The sequence below is a fragment of the Macrotis lagotis genome, chromosome 3, assembly GCF_037893015.1.
Source record: "Macrotis lagotis isolate mMagLag1 chromosome 3, bilby.v1.9.chrom.fasta, whole genome shotgun sequence".
NCBI lineage: Eukaryota > Metazoa > Chordata > Mammalia > Peramelemorphia > Peramelidae > Macrotis > Macrotis lagotis.
The window spans coordinates 287,299,220-287,323,636 of record NC_133660.1 but is presented as its reverse complement, the minus strand read 5'-3'; the positions used below and the strand labels follow the sequence as shown (position 1 = coordinate 287,323,636).

The 24,417-nt window shown below is 51.6% G+C and overlaps 2 protein-coding genes across 4 annotated transcripts in view; one reads left to right on the top strand and one right to left on the bottom strand.

Moving 5' to 3' along the window:
- Positions 1-6,144, top strand: part of CD5 (CD5 molecule) — a 37,019-nt gene extending 30,875 nt beyond the window's left edge. Inside the window, exon 11 of the mRNA XM_074231360.1 lies at positions 2,779-6,144. The gene's annotated coding sequence lies outside the window, so the exon portion shown is untranslated. The remainder of the gene's footprint in view (positions 1-2,778) is intronic.
- VPS37C (VPS37C subunit of ESCRT-I) overlaps positions 6,023-24,417 on the bottom strand; it is a 21,749-nt gene continuing 3,354 nt past the window's right edge. For 2 of the 3 annotated variants that reach the window (XM_074231361.1, XM_074231363.1), the window contains exons 2-5: positions 12,996-13,104; positions 10,104-10,275; positions 8,150-8,232; positions 6,023-7,957 (exon numbers count right to left, since the gene is read on the bottom strand). In XM_074231361.1, the coding sequence (XP_074087462.1) occupies positions 7,220-7,957; positions 8,150-8,232; positions 10,104-10,275; positions 12,996-13,088 (1,086 nt within the window). In that variant the 5' untranslated portion in view covers positions 13,089-13,104 and the 3' untranslated portion in view covers positions 6,023-7,219. Of the gene's footprint in view, positions 7,958-8,149; positions 8,233-10,103; positions 10,276-12,995; positions 13,105-20,444; positions 21,684-24,417 lie in introns of those variants that run through there. The other variant, XM_074231362.1, reaches the window with a different exon arrangement.

Sequence of the window (24,417 nt, the reverse complement as noted above, 5' to 3'; positions counted from 1 at the left end):
ACAGACCCAGACCACCCAGGATAAGCTGGGATGATCTCAGAGGGCCACAGGAAGGGGGCCTGGGGTTTAACTGAGACCGAGGTCTAAGGAGTCGAGGCTTTCTCACTGATGATGAATCCTGCACATGTGGGAAAGAACTGGCCAGGGACTCACAGGGCCTGGATTTCAATCCTGCTTCTGGTCCTCAGCACCTGGGAGACCTCAGGCAAGTCACTTCACCTCCCTGAGCCTCAGTTTCCTCTTCTGTAAAATGGCAGGGCTGAATTGGACATCTGCCGAGGTTCCTGCTCACTCTCCTTGGTCTGTACCCTCTGGCTCACGTGGCAGAGGGGGCAGACGTTGGAGATGGCAATGACTGATGAGTCTATCCCACTTTAGGCTTGCAAAGCACTTGATGTTCATGCTCTCATTTGATCCTCACTGGAGTGGTCATCCCCCGGGTGTTGTTATCCTGACTTTACGGATGGGGAAACTGCCGCTGCTAGGGTCGCAGTGATGTGGCTGGCCCAGTGGCTGTGTGAGAGGCCGGGTGATGGCTGGAGAGACCCAAGGTGCGGACACCTGTCTCAGACCAGCCGGTCTGGGCACCAGATGGTCAGCTACCTGGGGTGGGGGTGGGGGGGTTCTCTAGTAAGTTTCCAAGGCTTTCAAAGCTCCTTACGGGAGCTACTCCTATGGGAGAAGGTGCATTGTCATCCCCTGTGACCTGCCCAGTTACACAGATCTGAGACTTGAACACAAGACTCCTTTCTCCAAGGCAAAACTTTTTCTGCTCCATCTCAAAGGGGAAGTGATCTATTTGTCACAGATAACCAGTTCCAGAGTTGGTATTTTAACTCAGGTCGCTATAAAGGAAGAAATTCTAAGAAAGAAGTGAAACAATTAAGTCATAGGAGAGAATCTATTACCGTTAGTCCCATCTTTTGTAAACTGCCACTATACCAGAAGCCCTAGAGGCCCAGAGACCCCCCAGATGTGAATGCCCCCCAAAGTGCTTCAAGGTAGGTTCTTTCCATTGTGAACTGCTCCTGCTTCTGAAGGCCAATGCAGCAGGGATGCGAATGGGCAGTGACTGCCCAAGACCCCAAGATGAGGCTCCTAGGATGCATTCATTGGGCCCAGGCATTCATGGTGAGGTAGGAGCACTGCACTCAGCCTTCCCTCCTCCTGGCCTCAGCTTCCCCATCTGAGCAGTTCCAATTTCTGCTCAATTATTTGGGAAGTCTGCTTTTGTTTCCCATGACTCCATGTCTGGAACTTGCTTCTCGACTCTCTTGTAACATCCTCTGCCCGTGATCTCCCCTCAGCTCCGAAGCAGGGGCAGAGACATGCAGACCAGATTACAGGAGCACACACTGGAGCACTGGCTCGCCCATTTTACAGGAGGAAGCAGAGGCTCAGGAGGACGGCTACCTTGGCTACAGTCAGGCGGCAGGCTGCAGATTTGGTTCCAGATACAGAGTTTGTTCTAGATTAAGTAACTAGACCCCGAGGACCGCTAATCAATCATAGCAGAGTAACCCAGGGTAAACCCCCGCCCTGAGACTGGTTTACTAGGAGATGCAAGTCCATTAGAGGGAGGGAGGTGGTGTAGTGTGTGGTGGGTTGGGAGTGCGGGGCTCTCAGTTCGAATCTCAGCTCTCTCACGAACTCCCTGTGCGGTCCTGAGCCTCTCCCAGTCTCTCTGGCTTCTGTTTCCTCCTCTGTCAAATGAAAGGATGGCAACCTCTGGCCTCGAAACTTTCCTCCAGGTGGAAGTCGGAAAACTTCAGGCTCATAGGGTCCAAGAGAAGAGGGGGATCTCAGGGTCTTCCTAGTCTGGCCTGGATTCAGGAAAGGATCCCCTCAACCCCCTATCCAGAAGCCAGTCAGGCTTGGTGGCTGCCCACCAACCCACTTCCCAGTCGGGCAGCTCTCATTAAGAAGGCCATCTTGCCTCTTTGCCACTCAGGATGACAGATTCAGAACTGAAAGGGACCTGAGAGACTCAGAGAGGGCAGTGCCCTAGTCAGGTCTGAGACCAAATTTGAACTTAGGTCTTCAAGCTCTCCGTCCACCAGACTACTCACTGCTGCTCATCTGGTCATCTGGAGCCAGACAGGACAAATCTAGGGCATGAGGAAATCTCCCTAAGACTCAATGGGCTACCTCAGGAGGTGGGGAGCCCCCCCCCCCCCCAAGTGACTTTCAAGCAGAGACTATAGATAAAGAGAGAGGGAATCTGTGCTTCAAATAAGGCTTGGTCTAGATGCCCCCAGAGGTCTCTTCCAGCCCTGAGGTGGTGGGGTCCTATGGGGGCCCTCAAGGTCCCTCAGAAATGTCAGGGGGGCAGCTAGGTGGCACAATGGATAGAGCACCAGGCCTGGAGTCAGGAGTACCTGGGTTCAAATCCAGTCTCAAACACTTAATAATCACCTAGCTGTGTGGCCTTGGGCAAGCCACTTAACCCCATTGCCTTGCAAAAAAAAAAAATCTTAAATAAAAAAAAAAGAAATGTCAAGGGGAGGCAGCTAGGTGGCACAGTGGATAGAGCACTGGCCCTGGAGTCAGGAGTACCTGAGTTCAAATCCAGCCTCAGACACATAATTACCTAGTTGTGTGGCCTTGGACAAGCCACTGAACCCCATTGCCTTGCAAAAAAAACCTAAAAACAAAATGTCAAGGGATTCCCTCCAACTGGAGGCTCCTTTGGTTTCCTTTGGATAAAGCATGCTTCCAGATTATGCCTGGATATATTGTATTTCCATTTCATGCCTTATTTTCTTTCTTCTTGCCCAGGCTGAGCCAAGAGTTGCCTGGCACAAGGTGCCTTCTTCCTGAGAATCTTCTGCACTCATCACCTTGACATGATTTCCTGATTTTACTTTCAACTGTGAAGGGGCAGAAGCAAGATTGCCACTACTGTCTCATCGCCCACATCCACCCACAGGAATAGCTCTGGCCCTTCCTCTTTCCCACTCAGGGAAACCTCCCCCCACACATAGCTCTGGCACTCTTCCCTTCCCATCCTTTTCATTTGGGTGAAATGCAGGACTCTGTCTGGAGAACACTGGGAAAGACCTCTGCCCCCCTCCTAACCCACCTGTGCCCCAAGGCCAGGGTCCTTGCTCACCACTGCCAACTCCAGACCCCTCCTCTGATGAGCAACAGGGAAGAATTCACACTGGTTTCATTGGATGAGAATGTTTTTAATGTTTTGTGTAAATAATGCTTTCTATACAACCTGAGGTCTGAACATTCCCTGAGATTTCATTTCAGAGATCCTGAGACATGGACAAAAACGTGCACAGAAAAAATTGGGTATGTTCACCCCGTGTGTGTGTGTGTGTGTCTGTATCTGAAAGAAAAAGACTGGGACAGAGACCGAGGCAGACAGAGCCAGAAACTAGCCCCAGGACATCTGGCCCTGAAGTCATTTAGTCCACCCCTCTGGCCCATAAGCAAAGTGTTCCTTCCTCTTGTGAGAACTTGGGGCAGCGGGGGACAGCTGTCGGCCCAAAGAGAGCCCACACAAGATGAGTTCATAAGGGCCAGCCATGGGACAGATGCTCAGTCAACATTTACTTTGATCTTGATCAAATACTGACTGAACACAAATTTGTGGGCCTTGCTCATAGGTCACTAGAGTGAAGGTCAGCCACCTACAGTTGAAATGCCTCTTCTGGCCGGATTGGTCTGTTCTTTAGGCTGTGATTCTGTCCCTCAAATTCCTTTGGGAAGCTCTTCTTCATATCTGAATGCTCAATTCTAGAGGGTGTTTGGTTGGCAGAAGGTTGGCCTCCTCAAGCCCTTTCAGGTGCCCAAGAGCATATGGACATTCTTGAATCTTTCCCATGCAAAGACTCATCCAGTCCATTTGCTGACATCTCTAGTCCTCACATTCTCAGTAAAGAGTTAACCAAAAAAATTTTAAAAAAGTTAACCAAACCTTGTCTAACTTATCAGAAAAGTAGAGCCTTAGGCAATCAATGCCCTCTCCCACCACTGTATAATTTTTCCAGCCTCAAGAACAATGAAAGGGACATAGCTCTTAGGAAGTTGCAGCAGCTCATTAAGATAACTCACAGTAAAAGTGAGCCACAGAAAGAACTCCATGAAGGAGATGCGCAGGAAGATGCCACTCACACACAGAGGGAATCAATAACATTTATGATCTCGAGAAGAATGGGATGCTCAAACTACTTTAGTCGTCCTTTTCCCAGACTCCTGATCCTACAGGTGGCAAAAATGAGGCTCTGAAACATTGACTCAGTCCGAGTTTCTTAGGATAGTTCTTAGTGGGTCCTCGTTTGCCCCTTCTGGAAGGATACGGTAAATCCCATTTCTCGAGGCACAGCGATTGATACGCAGCTGAAAACAGAGATGGCTTCTCTACTGGCTGGAATCCCAAATCCCAGGCAGCAAATTTCTCGATAGATTGTAAATCTCTTTGATGTTCCAGGGTTGGCCGACTGTGCTATGACTTACTTAGCTCTGTAGTAAGAATTCTTACATAAAGGGACGTGTGCCCCAGCGTGTCCAGTGGGCATCTACGAGGCATATGTCATTGATGGGGCAGAGACTGTGAATGTGACTTTGTTGGGGTGAGCTGAGGGGAAAAGGGAAAGTGAGATGCTCTTACAAGTTTCTAAATAAAATCCTAGAAGTTATATGCAACTGTTTAAAAATGGACCACTTTGACACCAGTACAAAGGACCACCTAATTCTGCTACCCAAGGGGGATGCTAGGACTTACTTCCTCCAAAATCATATTTGTTCAATGTCCCTGCTGTCTAGCCAGTTTTTTGTCTGCCCACCCCAAGTGCCCGACAAACATACCCTAGAAGCCCATTACGAGAAATGTAGCCAAATCTGCTTTCTCATCACATTTGGACCCGGGCTTAGCCTCTCCAGTTTTCTTCTGGTCTCAGTCAAGAATTCAATGTCCTTCCCAGGTACAACTGGCTCAGGGTTCTCAAATGCTCCCTGGATCTAGACAGCCCTGAGAAACATCTCAGAGTTAGCACCAACTGGCCACTTGTCAACGGGCCAGTGAAGGAAAAATTCCAACCCAGCTTCTCATTTTCTGCCTGCCAAGGCTCACCCTTTGGAAGTTCTATTTCCTTTACAAAACGGGGGCGGGGGGGGAAGTGATATGACATCGGGGTCCTTTCAATTCTGCATCCTTTGGCCTCAAACTCTTTCAAGCTTCATTTCATTCTCAGGGGAGGTAAGGTGGCATTTACAGATGAGCGAGATTCGGTCTTTGCCAACAGCTTGTTAGTATAAGGGGTGGAATTCAAACCTGCGCCTCTTCTCAACTTCTACCCAAGCTGGCTTTCTCCCAACTCCCATTTTGTGCTCATTCCACAGGGGCAGGGGCTCTAGCACAATGGCAAAAGGTGTGGAATTCAACTAGAATAGCTCCATTCTTCGACTTAACAGTCCCGTTGGTCAAGATCTCTCATACTCGACCCCCTCCACACATATTCCCATCTAACACAGATTCCCAGGTTTGAATGTCAATGGGCATTTCACAGGTGTGGGGGTTGCACAGGCAAGTCATTCCTGAATCCCCCCAGCTAGTGGCAGGTTGGTATGGATAGTACCCCCAGAAGAGTTGCTTGTGGGTTCAATTCATACAAAATGGCAAACAATCCAGGCAGGGTGGGGAGGGCTCATACAGCAGAAAAGTTAGCTCAGCAGAAGCTGGAAGAGATGCTAATGGCAGAGCAAGGAAATCAAAGTCTGGGTGATTAAAGTTGAGTGCTGCCCCAACGAGGCCCCAGAGACCTGGCCAAAGATCCGAGGGCAGGAGACGAATGGCCACGGACAGGGCTTTACTGAGATGAAAGGAAATGTTTCCATTGAGCAAGGCTACCCAAGATCGATTGCGTCTTCCAGGTTGATGTGTCCGCACTCTGCAAACCCACCATAGCCAGGACACCGCAGAGTGCACATCTGGTTTATTGTAATGATTAATCATTGATGAGGGACATCATCCATCTAATTCCGAAGCATTCAAACCAATAGAGCCCATTAGTAAATTCTCTTTGTAAATAATTTATGGGAAAGCAAGCAGAATTTGGCAATATATTGAGAAAATGTAATCTGGCATTACCAACCCTTCCAAACTCCCTCATCATTCAAGTTCTGCCAAATGGTTAACAATTCAGTCTTGGACAGTCCAAGTTACATTCAACTTTCAGAACAATCACTCCTCCGAGATCTGACTGGTTGACTACACTGATTTCAGAAAGAACCAGATGACTCAAACCCCGGGGGGGGGGGTCCTGTTCTTAACACCCTTATCACTAAACATAAACCCATAATCTAGTGGATGCTGCCACCAAAACCAAACAAGAGGGGCCTGTCCTTGAACTTACATCCTAAGGACAAATGGAAGATGCAGGGAGAATAAGAGGACATATTAGTGTTTGGAAAGCACCATTCAAGGTGACTTGCAGAACTTCTCTCCATGAGAAAAGCTTTCCTACATTAACCGGAAGGAAAGAGCAAGAAGGGGGAAAGAGGCAGCCAAGAACAAAGGCACTAAAGGGCAAAGAAGGGGTTCAGAAGGCACTCTGGGAGTGCCTCTGTGCCTGGGACATCCCCCTAACCTCAGCTGCAGCTACTTGCTCCCCCACCCAGCCTCTGTCAGAAGACCCAGTGCCTGCCCATCTTCTCAGAACCTCTGGTTCTAGGTCTTTGCTTCCGGAACCAGCAAAAGGTCCAAGCTCAGCCCACTTTTGCTCATTAGTGTTTTAACACAAGTCAGAGAAATATAACATTTGAGGAAATATGAAGTGCCCTGCCTCAAAGATTATCTAAGCCTGTAGGGAGGCTCAGAGGGATTCCCCATCTGCCACTGCTACCTCCCAACTTGTGGCCAGTATAACGTGTCTGCAGCAGCCAAGCCCCCCAGAAGAGTTTCAGAGAGAACCATGGCGGGGGGGGGCATGTCTGTATGTACACAGCTTCCACATCTGCTCCCTTGTTTGGCTAGCCCTCGATTGGCTGCTAGACCAGTGGGCCTTCCTTCTCCCTTGCTGTGTAAGCCTGGCCTGGATCTTAGCCACACCACCCCTGGTTTATCAGGTGTCTGCATGGGTCAAGCCTCCCCCCAAAGTCTGCAGGCAGGGTCAACAGCTCTTTAACCCAAATCTTAAGCGGCAGCAATGGTCGGACCAACATCCGTGGCATAGGTGGGAGTGAGAGGAGGCAACGTGTGAGGATTTGTCTAATATCCTGGCCAGACAGGTCCCTGGGGTGTGGAAAACCCATAGGGAAGAGTGGGGCCTGTTGGGTATGGGGGTTGATGAGGACCCGAGGGTCTGGGTTGCCTTGGAAAATTAGGCATCTGGGGCTGGGTGGGATAGGGAGGAGCCTGAGTTGGGTAGGGTGGTCTTCCTCCTGCTGGGAAATAAGACTGCCGAGGGTAGCCTGGATTAGGAGCTGGACTTCGGGCCAGGGGGTATGCTGGTCCAGAAGATGAGCTCCCTGTTTGAGGTGGAGGATAGCCTGGTCCAGGAGATGAGTGTGGAGACCAGGGGCGCCCTGCAGCAGCCCCTCCAGGTTGGGCTGATGGATAGCCAGGGCCAGAAGGCATCTGGTAAGGGAATGAGGGTTGGGAGGTGACTGGGAAAGGGGACGGCTGTAAAGCTCCTTGGGCTGTGGGGCCAACAGGTAGATTAGGAGAGGGACTGTAGGGAAGTGGATAGGGGGGCCCTGCTGAGGGTGGGGCGGGTGGAGCAGGGGTGGCAGGTGGGGCATCTGCCACTGCGGTTGTTGTCTCGATAACAGGCCGAGGCGGGAGTACGGGCCTGGCTGGTGCTTTGGGGGCCTTGGGCTTCCGCACCAACTCTTGGAGCTTCTCAACTCGAACTCGGCGCAGATGGGACAACATCCTCATGGAAGCAAAGCTCTCAAGAAACGTATCCAAGGGCACCTCCCCCTCCAGGAACTTCTCAGCCATGGCCTGGAAGGCAAGCAGGCAAGGTCGGGACAGTCGCCTCAGCATCGCCAGGCCGGAGTGGGGTAATTTGCCTCCCCGGGTGGAACAATAAGGATGTCAAAGGGGGAGGGAAGTGACTGGGGGTTCAAGGCTGTCCTAGGGTCCAGTCCTGGGGCAGCAGAGGCGGGGGGGGGGGTCAACGCCTTCCTCCCTTACCTCTGACTCCTCTTCAATTTTCATGCCTTCAACCTGCAGAAGGTCCAATAAGGCTCCTGGCTGCAACCCTGCCGAGAATTTCTCTGGAAACAAAGGAGAAACAACCCTCCTATTGATTCCTTCTATTTACTTGGCTGAACGAATGAATAAAGCATGTCTCCTGTGCAGGCACACAAGCAGAGGAGGCCTGCTCTAGGGAGCTCACAGAGACGCGCTCCATGGGGTGCTCGCCTCAGCACCAGGCAGGGACTCTTTTCCTTTCTTAACTCTTGGCTCCACCTGGGAGTCCTGCCCCAGACATAGCAGGCAATTAATAACTGAGCCTCCACACCCACCATTCATTCCCCTTCTTATATAGGTGGAAAACTGAGGCTTACGGCTTATTTTTTCACCGAGAAAGGCCTACAATTGGGCTTCCAGAAAGCACCAACTAAGGCTGCCATCTTCCTGTCAACTGTGGGGTCCTAAGCATCCAGGGACAGGGTGAACCCAGGCTACCTGTCCTGTTTCCATCATAAAGCCAAATATCACATCCCCAACCACCTGCCAACAGCAGCATCCCCCCGACTACCAGTCCTATGCCAAGCTGGTCCCACCAACCATCATCCCAATCAAACAAATCCTATGGACAAGGGGCCCCCAGCCCCCCACTGCCAGCCATCCCCATATGCTGACCAACTGCCACCAAGAGACAGGCTCTACAGGAGAGCTAGAGACCCTCCTCCTAACAAAAGCAAACTCTAGGCTACAGACATTACAAAGGTCATCTCTTATCCTCACAGCAACCCTGGGAGGGCGGAAGCTGAGGCAGAATGTTCGCCTAAGGTCCCATCTAGTAAAATGTCTGAGGTCAGATCTGAACCCAGGCCTTCTACCTTCCCTCAGACCATGGGACCCAGATTCCACTATTTCTGAAGACCAAGACCCTCAGGCCCCCAGTCCTGCTTCCAGCCCAGGCCCAAGACAGACAGCAAAAAAATTTTCCTTCTTCTGCCTGGTGTCTGAGACTACCATTAGGATATGAGCTTCTCTCTTGTGCTCCCCAGGCCTTTGTACAAAGTAAAAGCTTGTCCCCCTCACTCGAATTTCTCACCCGAACCCAGTGGTAAGGAGGACACCTCGTCTCTAAAGTCCTGAGCTGCTCAGGCTGGCCACCTTGATGAAGAGCTCTCCCAGCGCCAGCCCCTGGCCCGTCTGCCCCCTCAGACCCTCCCAGATGGAGACGACCTTGGATCCTGAGCCCCAGACCTTCATCGGGCCCAGCCTGCAGCCATCACTGAGGGCAGGGCTGTCCCACCCTCCTCATCCCCACCAGAACTGTGGACCAACTGCCACCAACTGTCAGTCAAGCATGAGGGAGTAGCGGCAGCCCCACCCCCACGTCCACCCCACCCCCAGGCTTCTTCCAGTCCAGCCGTCCAGCCAGCAATCACCACCCGTCATGGGGGAGGGGGTTCTCGCTGACCACCCCGCCAACCACCAACCGCCAGTCATTTGCTGAACCCAGATGGTGAGAGCCCCAGGCGGAGCATTCTGGGAAGGTAAGGCCTCCTCTCAGCCTGGTGGACAGCCCGGGACCCTGAGCCTGGGAGGCTTTAGGAAGGTGAGGCTTCCAGTCCAGGGTCTGTCTGAGGCACCATCCCAGGAAACGGCCCCTGGGGAGACGCTTATCCCAACCTCAGAAGCAGGCAGGGTTGTGTCAGTGGCAGAGATCCTAAAGAGGCCTGCCCGTCACCCCAAGTGACCCTGGGACCTATCTATCTGCCTGACCTGCAGCCAAAACCTTCCCCACCTGGGGAGTGGGGGCTTCCTGAAGGCAGGCCCTGGCCGATGTGACACATGGGGGCTGCACCTTTTCCACACACCTCCAACCCCAAGCCGTACAAAGGGCCCTGAACAAACGGTCAGCAGGTGAGCTGGCCGAGAGCCATCCTGGGCCACCCTGCCTGCTCACCCAGCTTGGCCTTCTGCTCCTGGCACTTGTCCACCAGCTTCTGCAGTTCCTGGTACTTGTCCAGGAGGTTTGAGCGGCTGATCTCCAGGGGCGCCTGGAACTTGAGGTTCTGCTCGGCCAAACTCCGGTTGGTGGCCAGCGCCATCTCCCGCTCCAGCTGCAGGTCCTGGACCTAGGAAGAGAGGAACCCAAGTGAGAAGGGGTCTGTGCAAGGCTCCCCCGACAAGGACAGAAGCTGAGGGGGGGAGAAGACACCCAGCATTGGGACAGATGAGGAGACCAAGGTGGTGGGGGTTCTGATAGCACTGAGCTCCTAAGTTTCAGAGGAGGAATTTGAACCCAGTTCTCCTGGCCTCAGACCCTGCTGGACTGTCCTCCTGGCTTTGCTGCCTCCCATTAGAAAGGAAAGAAGCCAAGCATTGCTCCCAGGGGATCAGACCAGCAGGGACCCCTCCCAGGCAGCCTTCTGCCTCTGCCCCAAGTCTCCTGGGACCCTTAGGACTCTGTTCTAGACCTCTCAGTAATGACTTGAACTGGTCCTTGAGAGAAGCTACTTCTCTTTTCACCCTGGCAGCCCTGGACCGCCCCCCCAGATACCCTATTGCCCCATTCTGTTTAATCACATCTGTGGGTCCAGGTCTGCTAAGGGCTCAGGACCAATGTCCAAGCAGTCCTTGGGTAAAATGCACAGGGACATGAGTCTGCTGCCCACCAGCCCTGTAACCTGGGCATTGTCCCATGATTCCACGTGAGCCTCAAGCCCTTCATTGCCAGGCAGACAGAAGGCCTGAGGGTCCACTGGCCCAAGGGGGAGGCAGGTATTTTGGGGTCTTCAAAGCCTCTGGGGCCAAAGCTGTCCTGACCTCATGGTCATGCCAGTGACAAGACCCTCTGAAGTCCTTCCAGCCTGGAAGAGCCTCCCTGCTCTGACTTCTCAAGAACCCAGCAACCTCTGGGATTCAAGTGGACAACAGGGTCACCAGTGGGATAGACCCGGCCCAGCCCCAGACCAGACCCCGCCAGTTCCTTGATCCTCTCTGACCTGGTGTCTGCCCATCCCCCATCCGCCCTGCCACCATCAGCTTGTGCTCCTGGGCTCCTGCTTGAAGAGGCCCCTCCCCATCAATGAGCTCATTAGTTTTCTGGTGGTCACATCACGCTGCTGACTTAGTTATAGCCAACTTAGGCCTGCTAAGGGCTTTTCCACCCAAGATCATCATTAAGAGCTGGAACTGCATCCATGCCCATCTAAGGGCCCACACAGGGCCAGTGTCCACCCTGCAGGAGGCCAGGGTCTCCGGTTAAGATTCCTGTGGCTGACAGGATCCTCTGTCCCCTGCTCACCTCAGGTCAGCCTCGAGGCCACCACACTCCTCCTTTCCTCCCCTGGTCCCCTCTATTCTCCTCTTTCCAAACCACCCTCCCCGTAGGGCAACAATCAAGTCAGGCCTTTCCACAGGCAGGTTCCTCTCCCACCCAAGAAAGGCCAAGGGCTCCCCTCTGGCTTAGCAGGAAGCCTTTCCAGACTGACTTCCCACTCACAGAATGCAGCACCCCTCCCCACCTGGGCTTCCTGGAAGGCTTACTTCCTTTCCCGGATTACATCCCTGAGAATGGTGCAAGCCTGAAAACCCCAGGTCCTGGCTCCCCAGTCCTCTCTGGGGCTTCCCACAGACCTGGAGAGCAACACCCCAGCCCTCCTCTTCTTTCTCCTGTTGTTTCTTATTCTTGGAATCTTCTGGGGACACTATGGCCAGGACTTTGGCCAAATTCCAGCTGTGGAAGGGTCTCGTAGGGGAGGGCACACTGCCTGCTCCCTTTCTAAACATCCCTTTGAATGGAACCTAGGACACCTGGGCACCAACAATGGCTCCAAGTCTCTCTCTCTGGATCAAGAGCTCAGGGCCTCAGCTGCCATCAACCTGAGGAGAGTGCAGTCTGTGCCTGCTCACAGGTTTAAATCCCACCTCAGACACATCCTTCCTTTGGTCCTATGGGCAGACCCCCTACCACATAGCCCCTCTAAGATTCAGTTTCCTCATCTGTCATTTAGAGACCATAACTCTTGGAAAACCTTCCCACGGCATTGCTGAGAGGCTCAAATGGAGTCCTGTCTGTAAAGGACTCTGAAGAAGGCATGTACCTGGATGTATAGTTCTTCCCATGGATGGTGACATTAGCCTTTCTTGTCTGCCCCACTCACAAGACTGCAGATGAGGAAGGAGCCTGGCAGCTAGGGGTCCCATCCACAAGATGACAAGGCCTTCAGACATCAAGCCTCAACTGGCCTTTCTGGGCCTTCCTTGGGCTCCTGGTGCTACCCCTGAGGCCAAGAAGAATAGGCCAGCCCCTCCTCTGAGGACAAGCTTTCAAATAGCAGAAGACCACAATCCCAGCCCCTCCCCAGCCTCAGTCTTTCTTCCCTGACTAATTCCAGCCATTTTCCTGCCAGGGATGTCAGGTTTCCAGCCTAGCGCTCAGAATCCCCCAGGAGCTCACAGAACCACTCCTGGGGCAAGACTAGATACAGACTGAACAGAAGCTCCCCATCTAAATCCACCCCCCCCATATCCCAGTGATGGGGGAAAGGCGACGGTGAACACCGAAGTCTCCCAATAACCTCGTGGCCTTTTTTTGGCCCCTCTCCTCCTGCTCTGCTGGCTCTCTTCACTCTTTGAACCTTCAAAGACTACAGAAATGCCAGCTATTGTTACTATTGCTGCTGCTGCTGTGAGTTACCTGAGCTCTGAGTTCAAATTCTGCTTCAGACAGCTGTGTGACCCTGGGCAAGTAGAGATAATCAGAGCAGCTCCCTCCCAGATTGTCGGACACTCCACCTGGTGTGGAGGGAACATGCCAATCCCCTCCATCACAGCATGGTGAAAGTCTTACCTCCGGGGACTCCATGGCCAGACGATCAATCTCCTCAGGGTCATCCTGCAACTTCTCCAGCTCCTCCACTGTCCGATCCCTCAGGGTTTCCATCTTCCTCGGGGAATGACTACAGAAGAAGAAAAAGGGCTAAGGATCAGCATGAGCATCTCCATGATAACGAGCCCCCTTAGTCCTGTCAGTCAACCACTTCTCATGACTCTGGCCAGGCTGGTTCTACCAGGAGCCTCACATGAAAAGACAAAGGTAAGAAGGAAAAGGTCTATGGAGAGGAACCTTGAAGACCCTCTAGTCCAACCTTCTCATTTTAAGCTGTAAGGCTCTGCCATGTACCCAGGTGGCAAATTTTACAGAGAAGGAAACTGAGGTGTTGGGGGGGGGTAACGTTGCCTGGGATCACATTAGTAACCCAGAGCAGAGCCGCCATCCAAACCCAGTGCACCTCAATCAGCCAACAGTCTCCCACCTCCTGAATACACAGGTGATTGGGAAGAGGCAGTAGGTGGAGGTTGAGGGGGGGACAAAACAGCTGCAGGAGAATGCTTCCCACAATGCCCTCCCACCCCGGACCCTTGCCCAGGCAGATTCTATTTCTGTCCCTGCCACAAATACTTTGAACTTCCCACCCAGAGGCATTCTCTGGCCTCAGTCCTGGAGCCTCGGGTAAGCTGCCCTGGTACATTTAGCCACAGACAATTCAGGTTTCCCCTAGGTATTCTTCCCAGGTGTGGGTTTCACTGGCAGCCTCAGCAAGTCTGAGTTCTATAGGGCCCAGATACAACCCTGGGATAGTGGAAAAAAGGTCCTGATGGCCAGCATATGGTATGGTGGGGTGTAGCATGATGGCCAACCACATCTGAACTGGACACACTCTACAGTCACCTTGCCTTGAACATCTGATCGCTGTGTGAGGCGGCCTGTCCAAATCCACAAATGCTGGCCAGGGACAACAAGAAAGAAGGAAGGGACCAAGTCCCCTGGTCTTAGCAGTAGTAGCTAGCAGGATCAGAAGTGGAGAGAAGGCTAGGGAAGAGAAGATGAATACGACCGAAACCACCTCCCCAGGAAATGTGGTAATCTCCAAGGCAGAAGAACATAGCCCTTGGTCTTGGGACCCAGCAGATATCCCAGGAAACTCAAGCCTGGGAAAATAATAGGCCTTCTTCAAACCATCTGTCAGTAGCTGGTGCCTTAGGAGCTGAAGGGGCAACATCCCCATTCTGGAGGGACTGGCACCCAGTTGCCCACTATGACCTGCCTCTAAGACCCCAGGCACCACCAAGAATGGGCTGATACTGGTGAAGCTTCACAAATCTACCAGGAAGCATCACGATGTGCAGGAAATTAGAAAAGAAACCACCATTATTGGGTTCCAAAGATAAGGAAGCAAACTAGGGGTGCGGGTGCTAAGGGGTGGAAGGAAGGAAGGAGGGCTGCACAAAGCCACCCAAAGCCTGTTCAGAGGAGCAGGGGGTCATGGGGCTGCAAAGGAAAGGGAGCTTGAGACCAGGTAGGGACAGGGTTCAACAGGAAGCTGGGTCACTCTGCCATCTGGGCAGTGAGTGACACATTTAGAGCGGCCATCCTGGGAGAGGCTGGAATGGACAGAGGGAGGTCAGAGAGTGGGCTGTGGGAGAACTAGGAAGAAAAGCCTGGCTTCTGGAACCCTGGTCCTCAGCCCTTGGTTTCTTCGCTGCTGCTTCCCCCAAATGTCTGTGCTGAAGGAAAGGCTTCCTCAGGTGGGGGCTCAGGCTGGACTGGCACGTTCCCTCACAGCTTAACTTAGAAGAAGGCCACTCTTCTTGGCACAAATGGAGCTCATGAAGGAAACTGCACTTCTGATGCCATCGTACTTCAGATCTATCAGGAGGATCTGAAACCTCTTCACCAATGCTCTTCTGTTGTTGGGCTTTCACTGACCTTAGCAGCCTCACAATGAAGCCAAGCTGACCTTGTCTCTGTACCTCACTCACCCATTTCCTGACCATTTGGTCTGACAATTCCTCATGCCTGATAGATGCTCCCTTCCTCTCTTGTCCTTATCTTCCCTATGGCTAGAGCCCCCTCCTTCCCCCAAGCTAGCTAGTACTTAGCACTTGGCATAGATTAGTCGATTCTGTTGATGTTCACAAGTATAGAATGACACCATTCCTGTCTCTAATAGAATGGAAGCTCCTTTAAGTTTAATCTTTGCTGCAGAGTTACATGAGATAGCTGGTGGAGGGCCAAAAGGGAAAGGTAATGCAAAAAAGAGATTAAAAATACTTTTTTAAAAAAACCATCATTTTAAAAAGGGTAGAAACATCACTTGTACAAAAATATTTATAGCAGCCCTGTTTGTGGTGGCAAAGAATTGTAAATTAAGTAAATGTCCTTCAGTTGGGGAATGGCTTAACAAACTGTGGTATGTGTATGTCATGGAACACTATTGTTCCATTAGAAACCAGGAGGGATGGAAACTCAGGAAAGCCTGGAGGGATTTAGATGAACTGATGCTGAGTGAGATGAGCAGAACCAGAAAAACATTGTACACCCTAACAGCAACATGGGGGTGATGATCAACCTTGATGGACAAGCTCATTTTATCAGTGCAACAATCAAGGACAATTTGGGGCTGTCTGCGATGGAGAATGTCATCTGTATCCAGAGAAAGACCTGTGGAGTATGAACAAAGACCAAGGACTATTCCCTTTAATTTAGAAAAAAAAAACCCATTATCTTATTATGTAATTCTGCTATCTCTCATACTTTATTTTTCTTAAGAGTATGATTTCTCTCTCATCACATTCAACTTAGATGGAAACAATGTAAAGACCAACAGACTGCCTTCTGTGGGGGTGGGGGGGGGAAGCAAGATTAGGAGGAAAAATTGTAAAACTCAAAATAAAATCTTAAAAGGAAAAAAAAAGAACCATCATTTGGCTCACTCTCCTGCAACTGTCATGGCTTGAAGGTCAGCGGGTCAGAAGGAGTGAATGTGACGGGCAGCAAGGCAGGCAGGGGTGAGCCTAGTCCCCTCCGGTTCTGATAGACTATGTGAGGTCAGTCACTTAAGAGAGGAAGCCAGAACAGGTAGCGGATGGCAGGAAGTCATGTGTAAGAATTCGCAGGACGGGGATGGTGGTAGTGATGGGGGGAGGTGGGGAGGGGGCAATGACAGTGGCTTTCTAGTGGAGCTTGAAGACAACTCATCTGGCACAAGAGAAGGGGGAATCCTGACCCAACTCTGGCATCGACACTTTGAAGGCTCCCAGCTCGATTATTCAAATCTGGGGGGGGGGGGGAGACTGACAGTTTACAGCATGTTGAGATTTTCAGAGCTTCTAATTCCCAGTTTGATCATGGGCTCCTATTTTTAGAGGGGCTAATAATTGGGGCTCCCAGCAGGGAGGTAACCTGCCTCTGGTCACACGGTCAAGCCCCAAATGCAGGGTCCAGTCTTCCATGCTCTAGGATACCTGACATCTCCCTCACAATGAACCATTTGAGAGTGACAAGTCGGGCCAGATGGCCTCTTGCCAGGGAAACTCCAGAGAGGACTGTTGTGGGTCCCATTAGATGGTCTTGGGATCCTTTCCCGGTCCAGAGTCATGTCCTGGCAGTAACCTGCTAAGCCTTTCTTCACCACTGATTGGTTCTTATTTTCATAGTCCTCTTTTCTGTTTCTCAGCTGGGAAAGAAAATTGGCAGTGGCAGCAAATCCAGAAAGAAAATATTTTCATTAACATAATGAAATGCTTTTTACCCCTTAATCTGCCAAAACAAGGCTCCTTTGCTCCTTGTCTGAAACCTGTGACATGAAAGGCTCCCAAATTGACCCTTCTGAGTTTGAAACATTCCAAGGATGTTGGGGATCCAAGATAAGAGCTTCGTCTTCTCTCCGTCAAGTCTCCGTAGAGTGGCCTTCAAACACAAGGCCTTGATTAGGTGCAGGACGAGTCACTGAACCACTCTAGCCTCCCATTTCCTCATCTGTAGAGTACGGATGCCGTCTAAGATGGCTGTGGGCATCAAGTTTGTAATATGTAAAAATGCTTTGCAAGCTTTAAAGCCTGCCCAAAAATCTGGATGCACTGTATGATGAATTGAGGCAGCGGACAGCCAGCTCTGAGATGTTCTGACAGGCGTTTCCTTTGGGGAGAGAGAGAGAGAGAGAGAGAGAGAGAGAGAGAGAGACAGACAGACAGACAGACAGACAGACAGACAGACAGACAGACAGGATGAAAGGAGACAGAGGAGGGAAGAGAGGAGACAGACTGGGAGAAAATGAGGAGAGAAAGTGGTGAAGAGAGGGAAGAAGGGGGAAGAAAGGAAAGAAAAGGGAGACAGACAGACCTAGAGTGGGGAGAGGAGAAAAAGAGGGAAGAGAGGAGGGGGAGGGGAGGGGGAAGAAGAGGAGGAGGAGGAGGAGGGAGGAGAATGCATCCAACCAATAGGCACCAAGAGGTGCTACCATCTTTACAGGGCGTGGTGGAGCCCACATTTCCAAAGCATGTTGAGATTCTCCAATGGCAAACCCCAGCCCTCCACAACGGGCTCTTCCTGGGGTTAATTCTGCCTCCCTGTGGTGCATGCCACCAGGACCATCAGGCACCATTTGGCTCAGTCCACCTACAATCCTCATTCCCCAAGTTGTGCGCTCCCTAGAGCTCCCTCCTCCACACCAACATCGCAGGGCTGGACCCTGAGGATGGAGTTTGAGTTGGGGCTTTGTTTTTGTTTTTTTTCCATTTCACAACCAGGCCAATGGGGATCAGGGGAATAGTCATCTGAAAAGTACATCTGACATCCACATTCTCCAGTAGTTTCCTGGTGTTTTTATTTATGTTGTCTTGGTTTCCATGGTGACATGGAAATCTCCCTTCTCAAAATCAGTCCATGGGGAGCCCTCTCAAGAGTTTGATCTGAAACCTGATTTAGGTAATTCTGATGATGAAAATTTGAAAAAATCCTTGTAGATCTGGCTTACAGATAAGAGCGTCTTGGTGGGAAGGAGGCCGTTGACTACCCCATGACCAAGAGGAAAACTGAGAGGGTTAGGACAACAAGTGGTTAATTATGGGAAGTGAGTGGACCATAGTGTCTCCATCTCATGACTCAATTCTGAGCTAGCTCAGTTCCCTTTCTGTTAAATTGTGGGTCGTGCCCCATTTCCATCTGGTGAGAAGACTTGATTCAAATGTGGGAAGAACCCTTATTGCATCATTTGAACCTGGCCCTGCATGCTTAGAGACCCTTAACTAAGGACCTAGGTTATGTTGGCCAGAAACCAGTAAGGTCCAAAGACGGATGCTGGATCCATACTGGTCATCGCTTACTTTTGCCACGTTCCTCGCATTCCCAATGGGGGGGGTAGGGACACCTATTTCTGAATCCAGAGAACTGCGCAGATTCACTCTCCTGCTCTGAACTTGGAATGCCTGATCATTCTTCCAATTAGAAATTAGATTGCCTAAGGATGTATTGTTTACTTTTAATTAACTGGCCTTAATTGTTTTTAATGCCCTCCCCCTCTGCATTTGGGGTCCAGGCCTAAGCTGAGGAGCTTGTCCCGGCTTGTTAGGTCCTTGCCACGCATGGCTTAAGAAATCATTGTTTGGAAGATGGAACCTTGGGGTGCTCAGTCAGCTCATCTTAGAGCAGCCACCCATTAGGACAAGCTCCTTATCATTATACTATCCTAACAGCCCACGAGGGCCACTAGGATCCCGGCCCCGTGCTGATGGCTTGCTTGGTCACACCTCAATGTGAGCCACGACCTCCGAGGACGTCACCCCGTGGATGAGGGGTCACGGAAAACGGTCACCTTGTCCTCTTATTCCCAGGAGCCGCAGACAGGCCATAGGCAGCTGTCCAAGGAGGTGAAGGGTTTCAGTTGTGGTCTGACATTTTACAGATGGGGGCTCAGCCTCTTCTTTCTCAGACAAGTCAAAGTGGGGTGATGAGATGTAGAGGGGAGTGCTCTGAAGGGGGTGGGGAGGGCTGATGGACAGATGAGCCACAGCACAAGGACTGGAGGTGCTCTCAGAAGACCAAAGGGTGGACAAAGCCCTCCCGCAATGCCAAAGGGGATAGTATGCAGGTGTCTTCTTTGGGGTCCTCAGCATTCTCTTTATGGGGTGGAAAGAGCAAGAGCCTGGCTCCTCAGGAACTCTGGCTTTCCTAGAACAGACTCCTGCTTCCTACCTCAGCTGAAATGCACCACTCAGTCTGAAATCTTGCAGATAGAGGGGCCCAAAGGCTAGTGGACAGTCCCAGGGCCAGGCCACTTGGGAGATGAGGATGCCATCTCTGCTTCCAGAGCCAGCCAGGCAAGGAGAACCTGAAGCTGAGAATAGTCACAGAGGAACTCTGCCAGGTCAACCCCCATGGCAGCTTCTCCTCATTCCCAGCTCCTCCCCCACAGGCCACTAAGGGGCCTTGTGGAACTGAAGACTTTCGGGACTTCTCCAAGGTCAAGGATAAAGTCCCATCAAGCAAGAACAAAATAAAAGTCTTGGTTTTCTGACCGATGACACACCAACCCAGGATCCCCCTCTCAGTGATGTGGCCTGGTCACAGATGAGACAGAGATATATCTGCAAACTGAAGGGGGGGGGGGTCTAGGCTCGTCCCATTTCCCAGGAAGAGCCTGAGGCTCGAGCTTCAGAGGGAAGCCCCCTGGAAGGTGCAGGCCTCCCACTGTCATGCATGAGTGAACTAATAGGGGTGAAAGACACGGTGAAAAAGAGGGGAGTCAATCACACAGCCAAGGTTAATGGAATAGATGGCCCAGTGGGCACTGACAGGAGGGCCTGGAGCCCAGGGGCCCTGGAAGGGAAGAAGAGCAACCTGGGAGGGTTGGCATCAGCACCAAACACTGCTGAGATCTGCCTGCTTTATGAGAGGATTTGAGAAACAGCTGCAGCAAATAGAAAGATGGACCCAGACCAGGGCCATGAGTCTGCACAAATAAGTCATTGAACCTTCCCAGACCTCACTCTGACCCACAAAGTGGGAGTAAATAATGCTCACATCCCAACACTGCTTTCGGACTCGAATGAGATGCTACACCCATGTCAAGTCTCTGGTCAGCTAGGTGGATGATGGACAGGGCACCAGGCCTGGAATTAGGGAGACTCAGCTTTCTGAATTCAGATCCAACCTCAGACATCTCCTAGCAAGGTGTCACTGGGCAACACTTCACTCCATCTGCCTCAGTTTCCTCCTCTGTCAAAATGAATTGGAGGAGGAAATGGCCAAGAAAACCCCAATGGGGTCACAAAGAGGGGGGCATGCCTGGAAAATGACTGAACAACCACCCAGCGCTTGTCCAATGTCAGCTGTTGTTAGGGGCAGTGCAGGATCTGGCCGCAGCCTGTCCACCCCAGCCACCCATTTGAAGGCGCTCCTGCACCTTCATCTTCCAACAGCCACTAGAGGCAGAATTGTAAAATCCCTGTCTCTGACCTGTGATTTCATAAAAGCCTCAGCTGCCCTAGTCAGGCGTCCGGCTGAGCTGCGGCCCTGACCTAGCCCTTGTCCGGCCCATGGTGATGTCACAGAAAGCTGGGGTTGCCTTGGAAACCCTCTATGGGGGGGGGGGGCTTGTTCTATGCCAAGGCCTCATTTCTAGGCAGGTTCAACTCTAAGTGGATTAAAGGGACCCAACCCTACACAGGCTGGGTCAACCTCCAGGCCATGGCCTCCCCCAGGGCGCTGGACACCAGTCCTGAGTCCCTTCCTCTTCTCCCTGGGCTCCGCCCTCTCCTCCAGTTCCCCTTTAGGTGGCATTTCCTCATTCAGAGCAGAGCCTGAGGATCTTGCTCCCTTTAATAATGCTTTCATCTACAAGGCCTTACCCAGCCATTTTCATAAAACCAATAAAATCAGCATTTCTTCCTCAGCATTCATTACCCATTACAGAGATGGTCTGCAAACCAGTAGACTCTTGTTTTGGGAAACTTTGGGGGCTTTACCTACATGTTTGATGCGAATGGACTCTTTGGAGTGGGGGCAGGGTGCCTTAGAGCCCTAGGATTTCCGTGGCTTTCAGTAAAAACACCAGTGGCCAATCCCAATCCTCTTTGGAGAGTATTCGTTGATGTACAAAGTCCTCGCCTGCCCACCTCCCTGCCAGGCAGGATGGGCATAAATACTGTGTGTAGATGAGGACAGCCAGGCTCTCAGAGATGGTTCATTCACAGCCATGCTGGCACTGACCCACAAAACCCAGTCTCTACCTGAAGGGGAGTGGGGTGGCTTCCAGACACAGGCGTTCCAGATTCACCCAAAGGATCTTCAGCTACCTGTGGGGAGGAGCCACCCCCCTCCAAGTTAGCAACCTCTCTGCCCAATCTTTCAGACAGCTTCACAAACCCACCAGAGCCACCTAGGTTACTTCCTCCCCTTCTGGCCTTCACCTTGGGAAAACTCTGCCCGCCCCCCCCGAAGGAGTAAGGAGCTTATCAGAACAGCAGGAAGGAAGAGGGGGGGAAGAAGCCTCTCTGTAGAAGCCCGAGACATCCCCTCAGCAAGGCCCAGTCTCTTAGCCTAGAAGAAAGTGTAAGAGCCAGAAGACCTTGGGCAATCTATTTATCCATCCCCCATGCCGGGAAGTGAAGTAACAGAGTCATTCCTGACTGATAATCATTACTAGAAATGCAGACAACTGGATCCCTGACTCTGAAACAGGCTCCAGGCCCACGCTCCAGCTGCAAACTCTCCATGTGTGACCCCCCCCCCCAGGCAGCTCACCTCCCAAGCCCCTTGGGGTCCTGTCACTTCCCCAGCTCAGAACCAGCCTCATGAGCTACAACCACAACAACCAGGCACTAAACACTAATGGTCCTGGCCCTCATCCATGCACACTGACAACTGTAGCAGCTCCAAAGGGGTCTCAGGGTCTCTGGCCTCTCCCCTTCCCATCATGCAGAACAGAGATAATATGGGATGACAGAAGTCAATACAGCGCTGGTCCTAGGGACAGGAAGACCAGAGTTCAAATGAAGCCTCCAGTATTGTCAACTGTGTAACCCTGTGCAGGTTATGGCACCCTGTCTGCCTCAGTTTCCTCATCTGTAAAATGAGCTAGAGAAGGAAGGGGCAACCCCTCCAGTATCTTTGCCAGGAAAACCTCAAATGGGACGACAAAGATTGTACATGAGAGAAACAATGCAAGAGCCACAAATAATGGCATGAGTCTGGATTTGGGCCTTGGGATGAGGAGAGATCATGCTCTTCATATTTAACCTGGGAATAACACTTGATTATCCTTATTGAAAGGATAGTTCGGAGGAATCTCTAGAGAAGACTCCACAAACTTTCAAATCTACAAGGACTACTTTCTAGAGCATCTCTACAGTAGCCCCCTCATTCTACTCCTCAATTCCACCATCCCCCCCCCCAAGTTCTGTCTACTCTGTCCCACAGGCAGGTTCACCTCTCTGTTTCTATCCTTTGCTCACCTCAGTCCCCATGCTTAGGATGCTCTCCCCTCTTCACTGGGTTGGTCCAGTCAAGACCTCCCCACCCCTGCCACTTCTGAAGGTAAGAGTGGGTTTTGTTTGTCCTGGGTCTCCCTCAGTGGCTCCCAGAGTTGTGGATATGGTGGGCCCTCGATCCTTGCTATAAGGTGTGTGATGCCCCTGTCCATCTTCATAGCTCCCCTCTCCTTAGAGAGCTGCCTGCTCTCTTATGGCCCTGGCCAGAGTTCTGAGCTCTCCCTGAAGCCCCTGGGCCACCATCCTTGCACTCGCCCCGCCCCCCAGCACTCCTCTCAGGGGTCTCAGGTTCTCAGCTCAACCACTCTCTTTCCATGTTCTGAGGTGTTAAAACACCTCTCCTGACTGTCACTCACAGAATATAAATTCTGGCCCTTAGAGGCCATCCCAATCAGCTTTCTAATTAACAGTGAGTCAAGAAAGAAAAGTGAGTTTGGTCCAATTCAAACCAGAAATGTCTTTGACTCCTCCACTTGCATCATCTCAATGATTTCTAGAGACCAACAATTTCCCCCCTTTAGGCCGTGGCATATTTTCTCTAGGGTTATTTTTAGGATTCAGCATTTTCCAAGTCCTCAGGGGTCTCTCCTGGTTCTCTACTCTTCTGATTGTTCTTTGTCCTCAGGATCCTCTGCTGGGTCTCATGTCCCATCCACTAAGGACAGGTCCTCAAGGGTCTGGCCTGGGTCCTCTCCGTAACTGCAGATGATTTCCCAGCCCCTCTCCTGCCTCCACAGCTGGGTGTCCGATGGTCATCCCCAAGTCAACAGAGTTCCTTCTTCATATTCCCAACACTCTACTCTTCCCTGTTGCTGACTAGGCCTCACTGGGTTCACCACCTTGGCATCCTCTTGTTCCTTCCTCTCTCACAGACCCAATCCATCACCAAATCCAGCCTTCAAGTCATCTCTCAAACACATGCCCTGCTCTCCAGTCGCACAGCCCCTAGCCCTGTTGAGACCCTCAGCACCTCCCATTTGGACTATGTCAGCAGCTTTGCTACTGGTCTCTCTGCCTTGAGGATCCTCAGTGGGACAGTGGATACAGCACTGGCCTAAGGGTCAATTCCAGTTTGGCCACCAACATTTATATCTGTGTGACCCTGAAGTGAGGCACTTATGCTTTCTGTGCCTTGGTTTCCTCATCTGAAAAACAGGGATAACACCTACCTTCCAGGTTTTTGCAGGAGAAAGAACTTTGCAAACCTTTGAGTTCTATACAAGGGCAGTTATCATCCCAACCTGACACTCTTCTACCGAGGTGATCACACCCCCCTGCCCAATGGACCTCCAGATCCGCATGGCACTTAAAGCTGGCCACGGCTTCCTTCCTGCTCTTCTCATACCTTTCTCCCCTCCACAAACTCCAGGACACAACCTCCCTGACCTGTTGCGGCTCCATGAGCACAACCCAACTCTCCATCTCTCATCTGTACACCTTCGCCCTGGCTGTGGCCCCTGCCTGAAATGGTCAGCCCCCTCCCCTCTCAGCTTCAAGAGCCAGATGAAGTTGGTCCCGCACCCCAATTCCTCCCACTCCCCATCTCCCAGGCCTCTGCTCCTGGGCCTCTCTTCCATTGACTCTGGATCTAATCTGGTCATATTCAATTATTTCTATGTTGGCATCTTTGGGACAGGGACAATGTAGAGGTTCTGTCCTTGGCTCTCTGCCATTCTTTGGAATACAGTAAGTGCTTAATAAATGCTTCTGACTTAAATCTGCTCCATAGGTTTTCCCCAGAGTTTTATCTTTCAGAATCACATTTCCAGCACCTGTAATTTCCTGAATGTGGTGCCTGCTCCAACCAAGGCCACCCTAGCTCCTTTATGACTTTCCTGGGCTGCCCCTTACACTGCCCTGGGGGCGGTTCCTCTAAACCCCAAAGGCGGGTGGGCATCACCGGGACCATGAGCCTAGTCTGACTCTGCCACTGTGGACAT